Raw genomic sequence first — 14,207 nt, forward strand, 5'->3', positions numbered from 1 at the left:
AGTCGTGTATATCCCTCCCAAGCAGACACATCGACGGCCCTGAAAGAACTTCATTGGACTCTATGTAAACTGGAAACCACATATCCTGAGGTTGCATTTATTGTAGCCGGGGATTTTAACAAGGCTAATCTGAAAACAAGGCTCCCCAAATTCTATCAGCATATCGGTTGTGCTACCAGGGCGGGCAAAACTCTAGACCACTGTTATTCTAACTGCCGCGACGCATATAAGGCCCTCCCCCGCCCTCCCTTTGGAAAAGCTGACCACGACTCCATTTTGTTGCTCCCAGCCTATAGACAGAAACTTAAACAGGAAGCTCCCGCCCTCAGGTCTGTTCAACGCTGGTCCGACCAATCGGATTCCACGCTTCAAGATTGCTTCGAAGACGTGGACTGGGATATGTTCCGCATTGCTGCGAACAACATTGACGAATACGCTGACTCGGTGTGTGAGTTCATTAACAAGTGCATCGGTGATGTCGTACCAACAGCGTCTATTACAACATTCCCCAACCAGAAACCGTGGATTAATGGCAGCATTCATGCAAAACTGAACGCGCGAACCACTGCTTTTAGTCAGGGCAAAGTGACCGGAAACATGACCGAATACAAAGAGTGTAGCTATTCCCTCCGCAAGGCAATCAAACAAGCTAAACGTCAGTACAGAGACAAAGTGGAGTCGCAATTCAACGGCTCAGACACGAGAGGTATGTGGCAGGGTCTACAGTCAATCACGGACTACAAAAGAAAAATCAGCCCCGTAGCGGATCACGATGCCTTACTCCCAGACAGACTAAACAACTTTTTTTGCTCGCTTTGAGGAAAATATAGTGCCACTAACACGGCCCGCTACCAAAACCTGCGGGCTCTCCTTCACTGCAGCCAACAGTGAAGGAGAGCCCATGAGTAAAACATTTAAACGTGTTAACCCTTGCAAGGCTGCAGGCCCAGACGGCATCCCCGGCCACGTCCTCAGAGCATGCGCAGACCAGCTGGCTGGTGTGTTTACAGACATATTCAATCAATCCTTATCCCAGTCTGTTGTCCCCACATGCTTCAAGAGGGCCACCATTGTTCCTGTTCCCAAGAAAGCTAAGGTAACTGAGCTAAATGACTACCGCCCTGTAGCACTCACTTCCGTCATCATGAAGTGCTTTGAGAGACTAGTCAAGGATCATATCACCTCCACCCTACCTGACACCCTAGACCCACTCAAATTTGCTTACTGACCCAATAGGTCCACAGACGACGCAATCGCCATCACACTGCACACTGCCCTAACCCATCTGGACAAGAGGAATACCTATGTAAGAATGCTGTTCATCGATTACAGCTCAGCATTTAACACCATAGTACCCTCCAAACTCGTCATTAAGCTCGAGACCCTGGGTCTCGACCCCGCCCTGTGCAACTGGGTCCTGGACTTCCTGACGGGCCGCCCCCAGGTGGTGAGGGTAGGTAACAACATCTCCACCCCGCTGATCCTCAACACTGGGTCCCCACAAGGGTGCGTTCTCAGCCCTCTCCTGTACTCCCTGTTCACCCACGACTGCGTGGCCATGCACGCATCCAACTCAATCATCAAGTTTGCAGACAACACTACAGTGGTAGGCTTGATTACCAACAATGACGAGACTGCCTACAGGGAGGAGGTGAGGGCCCTCGGAATGTGGTGTCAGGAAAATAACCTCGCACTCAATGTCAACAAAACAAAAGAGATGATCGTGGATTTCAGGAAACAGCAGAGGGAGCAGACCCCTATCTACATTGACGGGACAGTAGTGGAGAGGGTAGAAAGTTTTAAGTTCCTCGGCGTACACATCACGGACAAACTGAAATGGTCCACCCACACAGACAGCGTGGTGAAGAAGGCGCAGCAGCTGAAGAAATTTGGCTTGTCACCAAAAACACTCACAAACTTTTACAGATGCACAATCGAGAGCATCCTGTCGGGCTGTATCACCGCCTGGTACGGCAGCTGCTCTGCCCATAACCGGAAGGCTCTCCAGAGGGTAGTGAGGTTTGCACAACGCATCACCGGGGGCAAACTACCTGCCCTCCAGGACACCTACACCACCCGATGTCACAGGAAGGCCAAAAAGATCATCAAGGACAGCAACCACCCGAGCCACTGCCTGTTCACCCCGCTAACATCCAGAAGGCGAGGTCAGTACAGGTGCATCAAAGCTGGAACCGAGAGACTGAAAAACAGCTTTTATCTCAAGGCCATCAGACTGTTAAACAGCCATCACTAACATTGAGTGGCTGCTGCCAACATACTGACTCAACTCAAGCCACTTTAATAATGGGAAAATTGATGGATTCAATTTATCACTTGCCACTTTATATTATTTATATTAGGTAATGTTTACATAACCTACATTATTCATCTCATATGTATATACTGTACGCTATGCCATCTACTGCATCTTGCCATCTTGATGTATTAGATGTATCACTAGCCACTTTAAACAATGCCACTTTATATAATGTTTTCATAACCTACATTACTCATCTCATATGTATATACTGTACTCTATACCATCTACTGCATCTTGCCATCCTTATGTAATGTATCACGAGCCACCTTAAACAATGCCACTTTATATGTTTTCATACCCTACATTACTCATCTCATATGTATATACACTGCTCAAAAAAATAAAGGGAACACTAAAATAACACATCCTAGATCTGAATGAATGAAATAATCTTATTAAATACTTTTTTCTTTACATAGTTGAATGTGCTGACAACAAAATCACACAAAAATAATCAATGGAAATCCAATTTATCAACCCATGGAGGTCTGGATTTGGAGTCAAAATTAAAGTGGAAAACCACACTACAGGCTGATCCAACTTTGATGTAATGTCCTTAAAACAAGTCAAAATGAGGCTCAGTAGTGTGTGTGGCCTCCATGTGCCTGTATGACCTCCCTACAACGCCTGGGCATGCTCCTGATGAGGTGGCGGATGGTCTCCTGAGGGATCTCCTCCCAGACCTGGACTAAAGCATCCGTCAATCCTGGACAGTCTGTGGTGCAACGTGGCGTTGGTGGATGGAGCGAGACATGATGTCCCAGATGTGCTCAATTGGATTCAGGTCTGGGGAACGGGCGGGCCAGTCCATAGCATCAATGCCTTCCTCTTGCAGGAACTGCTGACACACTCCAGCCACATGACGTCTAGCATTGTCTTGCATTAAGAGGAACCCAGGGCCAACCGCACCAGCATATGGTCTCACAAGGGGTCTGAGGATCTCATCTCGGTACCTAATGGCAGTTAGGCTACCTCTGGCGAGCACATGGAGGGCTGTGCGGCCCCCCAAAGAAATGCCACCCCACACCATGACTGACCCACCGCCAAACCGGTCATGCTGGAGGATGTTGCAGGCAGCAGAACGTTCTCCACGGCGTCTCCAGACTCTGTCACGTCGTTCACGTGCTCAGTGTGAACCTGCTTTCATCTGTGAAGAGCACAGGGCGCCAGTGGCGAATTTGCCAATCTTGGTGTTCTCTGGCAAATGCCAAACATCCTGCACAGTGTTGGGCTGTAAGCACAACCCCCACCTGTGGATGTCGAGCCCTCATACCACCCTCATGGAGTCTGTTTCTGACCGTTTGAGCAGACACATGCACATTTGTGGCCTGCTGGAGGTCATTTTGCAGGGCTCTGGCAGTGCTTCTGCTCCTCCTTGCACAAAGGTGGAGGTAGCGGTCCTGCTGCTGGGTTGTTGCCCTCCTACGGCCTCCTCCACGTCTCCTGATGTACTGGCCTGTCTCCTGGTAGCGCCTCCATGCTCTGGATACTACGCTGACAGACACAGCAAACCTTCTTGCCACAGCTCGCATTGATGTGCCATCCTGGATGAGCTGCACTACCTGAGCCACTTGTGTGGGTTGTAGACTCCGTCTTATGCTACCACTAGAGTGAAAGCACCGCCAGCATTCAAAAGTGACCAAAACATCAGCCAGGAAGCATAGGAACTGAGAAGTGGTCTGTGGTTCAGTTGGTAGAGCATGGTCTTTGCAACGCCAGGGTTGTGGGTTCGATTCCCACGGGGGGCCAGTACAAAAAAAAAAAATGCATGAAATGTATGCATTCACTACTGTAAGTTGCTCTGGATAAGAGTGTCTGCTAAATGACTTAAATGTAAATGTGGTTACCACCTGCAGAACCACTCCTTTATTGGGGGTGTCTTGCTAATTGCCTATAATTTCCACCTGTTGTCTATTCCATTTGCACAACAGCATGTGAAATTTATTGTCAATCAGTGTTGCTTCCTAGGTGGACAGTTTGATTTCACAGAAGTGTGATTGACTTGGAGTTACATTGTGTTGTTTAAGTGTTCCCTTTATTTTTTGAGCAGTATACTATACTCCATACCATCTATTACATCTTGCCTACGCCGTTCGTCCATCACTCATTTATATATTTTTATGTACATATTCATATTCATTCCTTTACACTTGTGTGTACAAGGTAGTTGTTGTGGAATTGGTAGATTACTTGTTAGATATTACTGCATGGTCGGAACTAGAAGCACAAGCATTTCGCTACACTTGCATTAACACCTGCTAACCATGTGTATGTGACAAATACATTTGATTTGATTATTTGGTATGCCTTACCTTGCTTCAAAGTACCATATAGCCAAAATCCTACCCCAAAAAACGTGGAAGCAATTATTTTATAAAGACTTCCTCATATGCACTCTCTTGTTCTATTGGATTTCAAATCAACTTTATTTAATTGTCTAGCAGCCAAAGGCATTATCCTAGTCATATTAGCAACCCATGACAGTTGTTACATCTTTAGATCCTCCCTGAAATGGTTATTTCCATCTCTGTCCATGAAACTGCCTTGCGCATTCAAGAACTGTGTTTTCCCGCAAATTGCTGTGTGCACATTGCTGCACTTAAAATATGAAGAAATAATAGTTTATCAACATATTAAGCTAAACATTCTGATCTATCCATCAGCCCTATTAATTGATACTGCGTGTACCTCCACTATAGCCTAATTTGCTAAGCATTGTGGGAATTAAGTGAGTATATGCAATGCCCACAAAAAAAGTGGGTATATGGTGTATACCCTCCACTACACCACTGATTGCAGGGAATAGTGTTAGCAGATGCACTTCCCTCTCACGCACCAGAGCAGACATTTGAACCAGGCTAAAGGCTTAGATTTATTCGAGGGTTTTTTTTTGGGGGGGGGGCTGACAATATTAGGGTTTTTTTGGCCACCCTTTCCCTATTCCCTTGTTTTCTGCTCCGATTTTCACCCCACACAGTAGGAGGCAGCATGCACCCCTAACGTATGTTTGCAGACCGCCATTATTTCATATGAGAAAAATAAGTTATAGTACCATAGAAGAAGAAGACTTCACTGTCTACAGCTCTGTGTGGATACTTGCTCCGTCGGGGTGAACACGGAAGAGGCAATTCGGTTCAAGGAGCTACACCGAGCCTTTTCACAAAAATACTTTGATTTTGTACACAGAAAATGGCGGTTCCTGCAGGTGCAAATGTGCAGATGAACACAGAAACAAAGAACGACCTTGCAAATCCATCTGAAAATGACATTCACTTTGACGAGAAAGAATTGGAAAACATCACAAATCACGTCGAAGATGGCACAACACTGCCCCTGCACTCTCCGTGGACATTTTGGCTTGACAGGTAACAAAAATACGAATGTACCTAAATGTAGCTAACGTTAGCTAGCAACACGCACATCGTGTTTTAGATACGAACGGAGTAAGACTCACTTAAAGACAACCGACAACATCGATGTCGGCTGTACACAACTGTTATAGCTAACTAACGTTAGCTAGCTAGAAGAAAAGAGGGTCTTCCAAATACAGCTAACTACGTTAGATCGCTTGTTCCCACCCCAGCTAATTTACCGGTATGCTATCTTGACCAGCGTGAACGTTTACCTATGATATTTTTGAACAACTAGAATGTATTAATAGTGCATTTTCTAGCTAATTATCCAAGAAGTTGTGACGCTAACTATAGGCTTCCTGGTTACCTTGTCACAACTGGTGGAAGCAGCAGACAACGCTGCAACATTGTTGCAAGCTGAGTCAGATTCAGGCTACATTCTATCTTGTCTCCCGCTATCATACGTGATCACATCGTATTCTGCGGTCGATAGCACGAAGCTACAGTCTTGCTTTGAGAAGGCTACTTTGAGTAACATCTCTTGACTTCAGGTCAATTTATTGTAAAAGTCAACTGTCCAAGTTACATTTTAATTGAAGTTCAGCAGATGGCCTAACCCAAACATTTGCATAATTGCATTCACAATGTAGTGAGAATGTTTTGTCAAGTTCATAGACTGGGATCTACAATTGTGTGCCCATTTATTTCGATATTTTCAGTATTCAATAAGGAATTTTATATATCTCACACATGGAACTTGACCTACCCACTATTTTCGTAAACAAGCATTTCACTGTAAGGTGTTGTATTCAGTGCATGTGACTAATAAAATTTGATTAGATTTTCTACATTGACCTGATCACATCACTTAATTTGTCATGACTAGATATGATTCAGTGCTAATGTTGGTTATGCAGCTCCAACATGCCTAAGAAATGTCTTACTTTGATACAGGCTTTGACACACATCTGTCTTTGGGAATGGGCTTGGTTTTCAAGAAGCAGCTTGTTTGTGTTTCTCTTTTAGGTCATTGCCAGGGACAACAGCAGCAGAGTGCGAATCCAATCTGAAAAAGATCTACACAGTACAAACTGTTCAGGTGATTTAATGTGGGCAAATTATGGATAACGTTGTAAATGACCTCTTCAAGCTATCTACTCCGATCCTGGTTTGGCTGGTGTAGGTAGTCATTGTAAATAATAATTTGTTCTTAACTGATTTGCCTAGTTAAATTAAAGGTTAAAATGTTTTTACAAAATCCATAGGTTGACTTTATTTTGGTCTGACTAACTAGCATAGCATACTAAGAGATCAGCAAGGCAGTCTTTTCATTTGATTGAGAGAAATTACTTTTCAGTAAGCCGGTGTTAATTATGCATTGATTTGTCTCTACTGATTTTCTCTGAGTAGAGTTTCTGGAGTGTATACAACAACATCCCTCCTGTGACTACCCTGCCTCTAAGATGTAGTTATCACTTAATGCATGGAGAGAGGAGGCCCCTATGGTAAGTCCACTAACTTCATGGAAAATAGTTATATCATTTATTTAATTTTGGGAAGGCTTTAGATTGTGGTTTCAATGGAAGGTTCTTTGGAAATTTTGTTACGTAACCTCTTTCATGACTTAAGTGGCACAAACTAGAATGCTTTTGGTAAATTATTATAATTTCCTAGTTTTCGCTGCCTGAGACAAGAGTTTTTGGTTGAAACCTCATATGTTAGTGTCAGCCTAAATGCTGAGCTCAAGTGTTACTGAGTCTTAATTCTTTCATCTCCAACAGGGAAGAAGAATGTAATGCTAAAGGTGGAGTCTGGAAGATGAAAGTACCAAAAGAAAGCACTGTATGTTTTAAGAACCTTCACTCATCCTTAATACATCTCAAATGAATGCCATATTACTCACTCACTGACTGAGTTGATTCTATAAAACACTTTTAAAAAATATTTTCACTCTCAGTCTGCCGTTTGGAAGGAGTTGTTACTTGCCACGATTGGAGAGCAGTTTGCCGATTATTGTGCTTCAGGTGAGTCCCTACTTTCAAGTCAGCACATGATGTTGAATCTAGTGCTTGAGGGGTTGAGTGATTTGTAAAATTACAACGTGAGGACTCCATCATGGCCAGACACTATGGGGCCTATTTTAGTTGTATGTCTACTAAACTTTTTTATGTTAGAAAATGAACCAAATTATTGTTAAGTTATCCCAAGCTGATTCACCCTTTGGCACTAATAATAGAATATGATATGACTATATGAGGTAGTGGAAACATGTACCATTTATATGTACTGATTTCTATCTTTCCTTTTGCCTTTACAGAGGATGAAGTGGTTGGTGTAAGTGTTAGTATTCGAGATCGAGACGATCTTGTTCAAGTCTGGAATGGAAATGCATCTCTTGCTAGTGAAGCGAATATCTTAGGGAAAGTCTATGAACTCCTCCCGCACATAACTTTTAAAGCAGTGTTTTATAAATGTGAGTATGGTCTTTTGTTTTCGTCATTTATTTTAAAATGCATTGTTTTGAATGATAATTACCCAGCTGAGGGAGGGAGGGAGGGCGGGCGGGCTGTGAATACTTGGCTGCTGTGACGCTCTGCGAAATTATACTATGTCTCTATTTTAGAGTTTTGACTGTGGCATTGTAGTCACACAAAATATGAATAATGTTGTCCGTATGTAGTTATTTTTCAAGCTCATTGAAATTGAAAGATGTATGAAAAGGTTGAGGCTTTACCATGCCTGCATATCTATTCCAATTTATTCACTTACGGAAACACAACATCCCTATCAGCAAAGATGATTGAAAAATGTACTATACTACTAGCATACATACAAAGCAATAGCGAGAACTGTCAGTTGCCGATGTTGAAAGTTGCTACCAAACCTGACTTTCTACTGGTGGTATTGACTATTTAGATACTAAACCTAACTGATGGGCATTCGCTAATTTGAAGTAGCAGACACGTATAAAATCTTGCTATCTATTGAGCTAGAATCCAATAGGATTTTCACACGCTTTTGGTTAGTTTCACCACTGTCTGCCCGCTCTCCATCTACATGCCCCCAGTGAGTTTTAGGCATTTTTTTATCCAAGATAAAATATTTGCTATGTATGTGAAGTCAAGGGTTTACATTAAATATGACTGTTTTCATCTTTCAGCTCACAAGGAACATCATGCCTTTGAAGGAGGGCGTTCACGACATTAGCCTCTGTACTTTTTGATAAAGCTCTATTCTCGCCTGGATTTAACCTTCTCTCCTCAACTTAATCCAAAATATAATTTTGTATACTGTACATCGAACCGAGGAAAATGTCATAGAATGTTATTGATATATATTTTTATAGATTCAAATGGCTGAGTTTGTCTGCTTTTTTATTGTTTTTTTGTTTGGCCTTGAAACACAATTCTAAAGAGGTTCTATCTTTAAAGTACCGGTAGGTCTTTTTTAATTTAGTCTGTCATTTAAAAAAAAATTGTCCTTAGTCTTCATTCATGTCATTTCTGTATATGTCGTGTTTCTTTAGAATGATAATGCGCTCTATCGCTGCACTGTCACTGCCCTGCTCTCTGCCCGGCTTGGCATGCCATGGACCTCACAAGCGAGCATTGATCCCTACTGTATCTATGGCACGCACACTATCTATGGCACATCACTGACCCATAGTTCAATGGTTTTCACTACATTTGCCCATAGAGAGATGTTGCTTGTTTATACAATGTATGTTTTTAGCTGTCTTGGAAATATGAATTGTTTGATCCATATATACTTTGACTCATTTTAAAAAATGGAGTGTCCTAAAAGTTGTAATATTTGTAACTGTTGGCAGACAGTGTTTTCTTTTTGGCACACACTCAATCGTCTCACCAATATTAACATCAGAGTTGAAGAGACATTGACTCAAATGCTACAGGTAGTAATGAGCAAAGTCCCCAGACATTCTTACACATTATGATTATACTTTGATTGCAGAGCTGTTAATATGCAATAGGTATGACAGTGTTATACTGGTGTATTTTTTTTGTAACAGATTTTTTTTAACTTAAAGGATCAAATATTAACAAAGTACTGTGTGTGTATACATAGTACATTTCATTTAAACATTTCTAAGTGTGTCAAATGCATTCTTTGGAAGTATGTTTTGGGTGAATATAATAATAGGATAAGTTACTATTCACCTTATTGAAACTCCAATATAATAATAAAAAAACCCATGCTGCTGTCACATCACTGTCACCAGAACACTTGTGGTGGTAATATACACTATATAATATATACTATACAAAAGTATTTGGACACCCTTTCAAATAAGTGGATTCAGCTGTTTCAGCCATAACCGTTGCTGACAGGTGTATAAAATCGAGCACACAGCCATGCAATCACCATAGACAAACATTGGCAATAGAATGGCCTTACTTAGTGGCTTTCAACATGGCACCGTGACAGGATGCAACAAGTCAGTTTGTCACATTTCTGCCCTTCTAGAGCTGCCCCGGTCAACTGTAAGTGCTATTATTGTAAAATGGAAACGCCTAGGAGCAACAATGGCTAAGCCGTGAAGTGGTAGGCAACACAAGCTCACAGAACGGGACCGTTGAGTGCTGATGCACCTAGTGCGTACAAATAGTCTGTCCTCGGTTGCAACACTCACTACCGAGTTCCAAACTGCCTCTGGAAGCAACATTGGCACAAGAACTGCTCATTGGGTGCTTCATGTATTGGGTTTCCATGGCCGTGCAGCCGCACACAAGCCTAAGATCACCATGCTCAATAAGAGTTGGCTGGAGTGGTCTAAAGCTCGCCGCCATTGGACTGGAGCAGTGGAAATGCGTTCTCTGGTGTGATGAATCACGCTTCACCACCTGGCAGTCCGACGGACGAATCTGGGTTTGGCGGGTGCCCGAATGCTAGTGCCAACTGTTAAGGAGGAATAATGGCCTGGGGCTGTTTTTCATGGTGCTGGCTAAGCCCCTTTTTTCCAGTGAAGGGAAATCTTAACGCTACAGCATACAGTACAATGACATTCTAGATGATTCTGTGTTTCCGACTGTGGCAACAGTTTGGGGAAAGCCCTTTCCTGTTTCCGCATGACAATGCCTCCATGCACAAAGTGAGGCCCATACAGAAATGGTTTGTTGAGGTCAATGTGGAAAAGCTTGACTTCGTTGCATAGAGCCCTGACCTCAACCCTTATCAAACTCCTTTGGGATGAATTGGAACACCGACTGCGAGCCAGGCCTAATCACCCAACATCAGTGCCCGACCTCACTAATGCTCTTGTGACTGAATGGAAGCAAGTCCTCGCAGTAATGGTCTAACATCTATTGGAAAGCCTTCCCAGAAGAGTGGAGGCTGTTATAGCAGCAAAGGGGGGACCAACTCCATTTTAATGCCCATGATTTTGGAATGAGATGTTCGAAGAGCAGGTGTCTATATACTTTTGGTCATGTAGTGTGTAACCTCTGTTATTTGAGTTTTGAATCTCACTATTTCAAAGTGAGCTGTACTGATCACATTTTACATTAGAATTGTGCCTTCCGCTGCCCAGGGTCTCAGTTGTAGAATTTGGTTTAAAAATGTATTCAACTTGGTCCTATATTTGTGAGTTTTGTTGCATTTGTTGTTCGAGGGTAATGGAAAAATAAAATGTTTTTAATTTGTGGGAATATTCTGATGCTTTGGTCTTGGCCGCATTATCTCCACCTACTGGTGACTTTTTGTTGTATATTTCACTTGCATTTCTGCTGCAAGTCACTTAATAATACAGAGTACTAATAGTACTACTGATACTCTGCTCAGTATCATCACCCCTGAAAAAAATAAAAATGTCTGTGTCCTTTGCCACGTAGCAAGAGTGTTTATTTGCAAAGTCCTATGCTTGTCCATATTTGTTCACACACTGCAAGCACTGGTTCGATCAACCTTGGCAGTAAATAAGTAAAATATGAATATTATCCCAACAGGATGCCTGTTTTTGAAATGTAGGTGTGTGTTGTCAATTTCTAGGCTTTGTGTTTTTTGCTTACAAATACAGTATGGACAGATGGGTGAAATGTCCTCAGACGTCATTATCTGTGAACCCTCCCCAGAAGTGGCTTCCTTTCATTACATGTAGAACGTTAGTCATGTATTGTTCCTCTGTTGCTCATCATGCCCTCAGCAGCAGGGGAGAACATCATATGAAAGCCACTCCCTTTGGAAATTGAGAGTAGATTATTTTCATTTGCTTAATTACCTAATTAACAGAAAGCTAATTACTTTGTTGTGTGCATGAGTGCATATGGAGAGGGTGTTACATAATTGATAGTAATCCTCAATTAATTTGTTTTAAAGCAGCACTCTATCAAGTCAAGGCCTAATCCACAGCATATTAGCAACATCAAACCAACAATATGTAAAAACAATTCATACAAAAACACTTTTGTTAGACACCATTGAGCTTTATATGCCCTATATTCAAATGCAGATACATTTAGCTGACTTTGTAATTGTGTGTTGTATTATCTTTTAATGGATCAACATTTTTAATTGGAAGTTCACCTAGAGAATTATCTTTTTTTGATTACATTGTATGATTACAACTTTGATGCAAATTGAGAGGGGTGCTGTTGTTACTATAAATGCCCACTATCAAAATAAAGAAAGTCGCACACACCATATATAAACTCCCAGCAATTTAATGGGTATTTACCAACGTTTCGGCATCACTGTGCCTTCCTCAGGGTAATGTCATGAATACTTGAACCAGACATTACACTGAGGAAGGCACAGTGATGCCGAAACGTTGGTAAATACTTATTAAATTGCTGGGAGTTTATATATGGAGTGTGCGACTTTATTTTGATAGATTATAGTTTATTCGCCGTTAGCACCTCCACACAAACACATTTTTCTGGGTGTGCGCCAGCTCATGTTTTTTAAGTTACTATAAATCTCTGCATCATCACTGAACAAAAATATGAACTCAACTTCGAAAGTGTTGGTCCCATGTTTAATGAGCTGAAATAAAATATCCCAGAAATGTTCCATATGTGCAAAAGCTTATTTCTCTCACATTTTGTGCACAAATTTGTTTACGTCCCTGTTTGTGAGCATTTTTTCCTTTGCCAAGATAATCCATCCACCGGACAGGTGTGGCATATCAAGAAGCTGATTAAACAGCATGATCATTACACAGGTGCACCTTGTACTGGGGACAATAAGAGGCCACTAAAATGTTCAGTTTTGTCACACAACACGATGCCACAATGTGTCAAGTTTTGATGGAGCGTGCAACTGGCATGCTGACTGCAGGAATGTCCACCAGAGATGTTGCCAGAGAATTTAATGTTAATTTCTCTACCATAAGTCGCCTCAATGTCATTTTAGAGGATTTGCCAGTATGTCCAACCGGCCTTACAACTGCAGACAACGAGTAACCGTGTCAGCCCAGGACCTCCACATACGGCTTCTTCACCTGCGGGAACATCTGAGACCAGCCATCCGGACAGCTGATGAAACTGTGGGTTTGCACAACCGAAGAATTTCTGCACAAATTGTCAGAAACCGTCTCGGGGAAGCTCATCAATTTGTTCATCGTCCTCACCAGGGTCATGACCTAACTGCAGTTCAGTGGGCAAATGCTCACCTTTGATGGCCACTTGTACGTTGGAGAAGTGTGTTCTTTACAGATTAATCCCACTTTCAACTGTACCGGGCAGGTGGCAGACGGAGTGTAAGGCGACCAATGGGTGAGCGGTTTGCTGACGTCAATGTTGTGAACAGACTGCCCCCATAGTGGCGGTGGGGTTATGATATGGGCAGGCAGGCATAAGCTATGGACAACGAACACAATTGCATTTTATTGATGGCAATTTGAATCCACAGAGATACCATGCCGAGATCCTGAGGCCCATTGTCGTGCCATTCATCCGCCGTCATTACCTCATGTTTCAGCATGATAATGTACGGCCCCATGTCACCAGGATCTTTACACAATTACCGGAAGCTGAAAATGTACCAGTTCTTCCATGGCCTGGATACTCACCAGACATGTCACCCATTAACTGTATTTTGTATTTTTCTGTAATATTTTCTGTACCGGTACACACTGCTATTCCCCTGTTTTGCCTTCTTGCCAGGTCGCTGTCGCAAAATAGCTTTTTAACCTCAATGGGTCTTACCTGGTTAAATAAAGGTAAAAAACAAATATATATATAAAAAAATACATATAATTAACCATGTTTGGGATACTCTGGATCGACATGTACAACAGCGTGTTCTACTTCCCGCCAATATCCAGCAACTTCGCACAGCCATTGACAAGAAGTGGGACAACATTCCACAGGCCACAATCAACAGCCTGATCAACTCTATGCATAGTGCTATACGTCAATCTGTGGGCAGAGTTCTGTCATGCCCATAGTGTGGAAAATAGGTAAGTGCATGTGACAATCAATTTCAAAACTAGATTAATTTCACCATAAACATTGTCTGATTGATCAGACAGCTTTTGTTTTCAGGATCAATATTAATTTCCAGTGCAAGATGTGCTG

General features: G+C 42.3%; 1 protein-coding gene across 3 annotated transcripts; it reads left to right on the forward strand.

Moving 5' to 3' along the window:
- Nucleotides 1–5,369: 5,369 nt before the first annotated feature.
- On the forward strand, nt 5,370–9,898 carry LOC115207549 (eukaryotic translation initiation factor 4E type 3). Of its 3 annotated transcripts, none has more exons than XM_029774719.1 (7): nt 5,370–5,685; nt 6,700–6,772; nt 7,084–7,178; nt 7,455–7,515; nt 7,631–7,697; nt 7,991–8,007; nt 8,834–9,026. In XM_029774719.1, exons 1-7 carry the CDS (start codon nt 5,510–5,512, stop codon nt 8,894–8,896), a joined length of 552 nt encoding a protein of 183 aa, XP_029630579.1. In that variant the 5' UTR covers nt 5,370–5,509; the 3' UTR covers nt 8,897–9,026. The 3 variants fall into 3 exon arrangements, with proteins under 3 accessions (XP_029630579.1, XP_029630578.1, XP_029630580.1); XM_029774718.1 differs by having other exon boundaries at nt 5,375–5,685; nt 7,991–8,146; nt 8,834–9,898; XM_029774720.1 differs by lacking the exons at nt 5,370–5,685; nt 6,700–6,772 and adding an exon at nt 6,831–6,852 and having other exon boundaries at nt 7,991–8,146; nt 8,834–9,898.
- Nucleotides 9,899–14,207: the final 4,309 nt, after the last annotated feature.

The sequence above is a fragment of the Salmo trutta genome, chromosome 14 (assembly GCF_901001165.1).
Source record: "Salmo trutta chromosome 14, fSalTru1.1, whole genome shotgun sequence".
NCBI classification, from domain to species: Eukaryota; Metazoa; Chordata; class Actinopteri; order Salmoniformes; family Salmonidae; genus Salmo; species Salmo trutta.

What these genes read in the sequence shown, in the direction of transcription:
- LOC115207549 (XM_029774718.1), top strand. Translation starts at nt 5,510, where the DNA reads ATGGCGGTTCCTGCAGGTGCAAATGTGCAGATGAACACAGAAACAAAG. An exon ending in ACACAGTACAAACTGTTCAG is followed by an intron (nt 6,773 to 7,083) that starts GTGATTTAATGT and finishes TTCTCTGAGTAG; the next exon opens with AGTTTCTGGAGTGTATACAA. An exon ending in GGAGAGAGGAGGCCCCTATG is followed by an intron (nt 7,179 to 7,454) that starts GTAAGTCCACTA and finishes CATCTCCAACAG; the next exon opens with GGAAGAAGAATGTAATGCTA.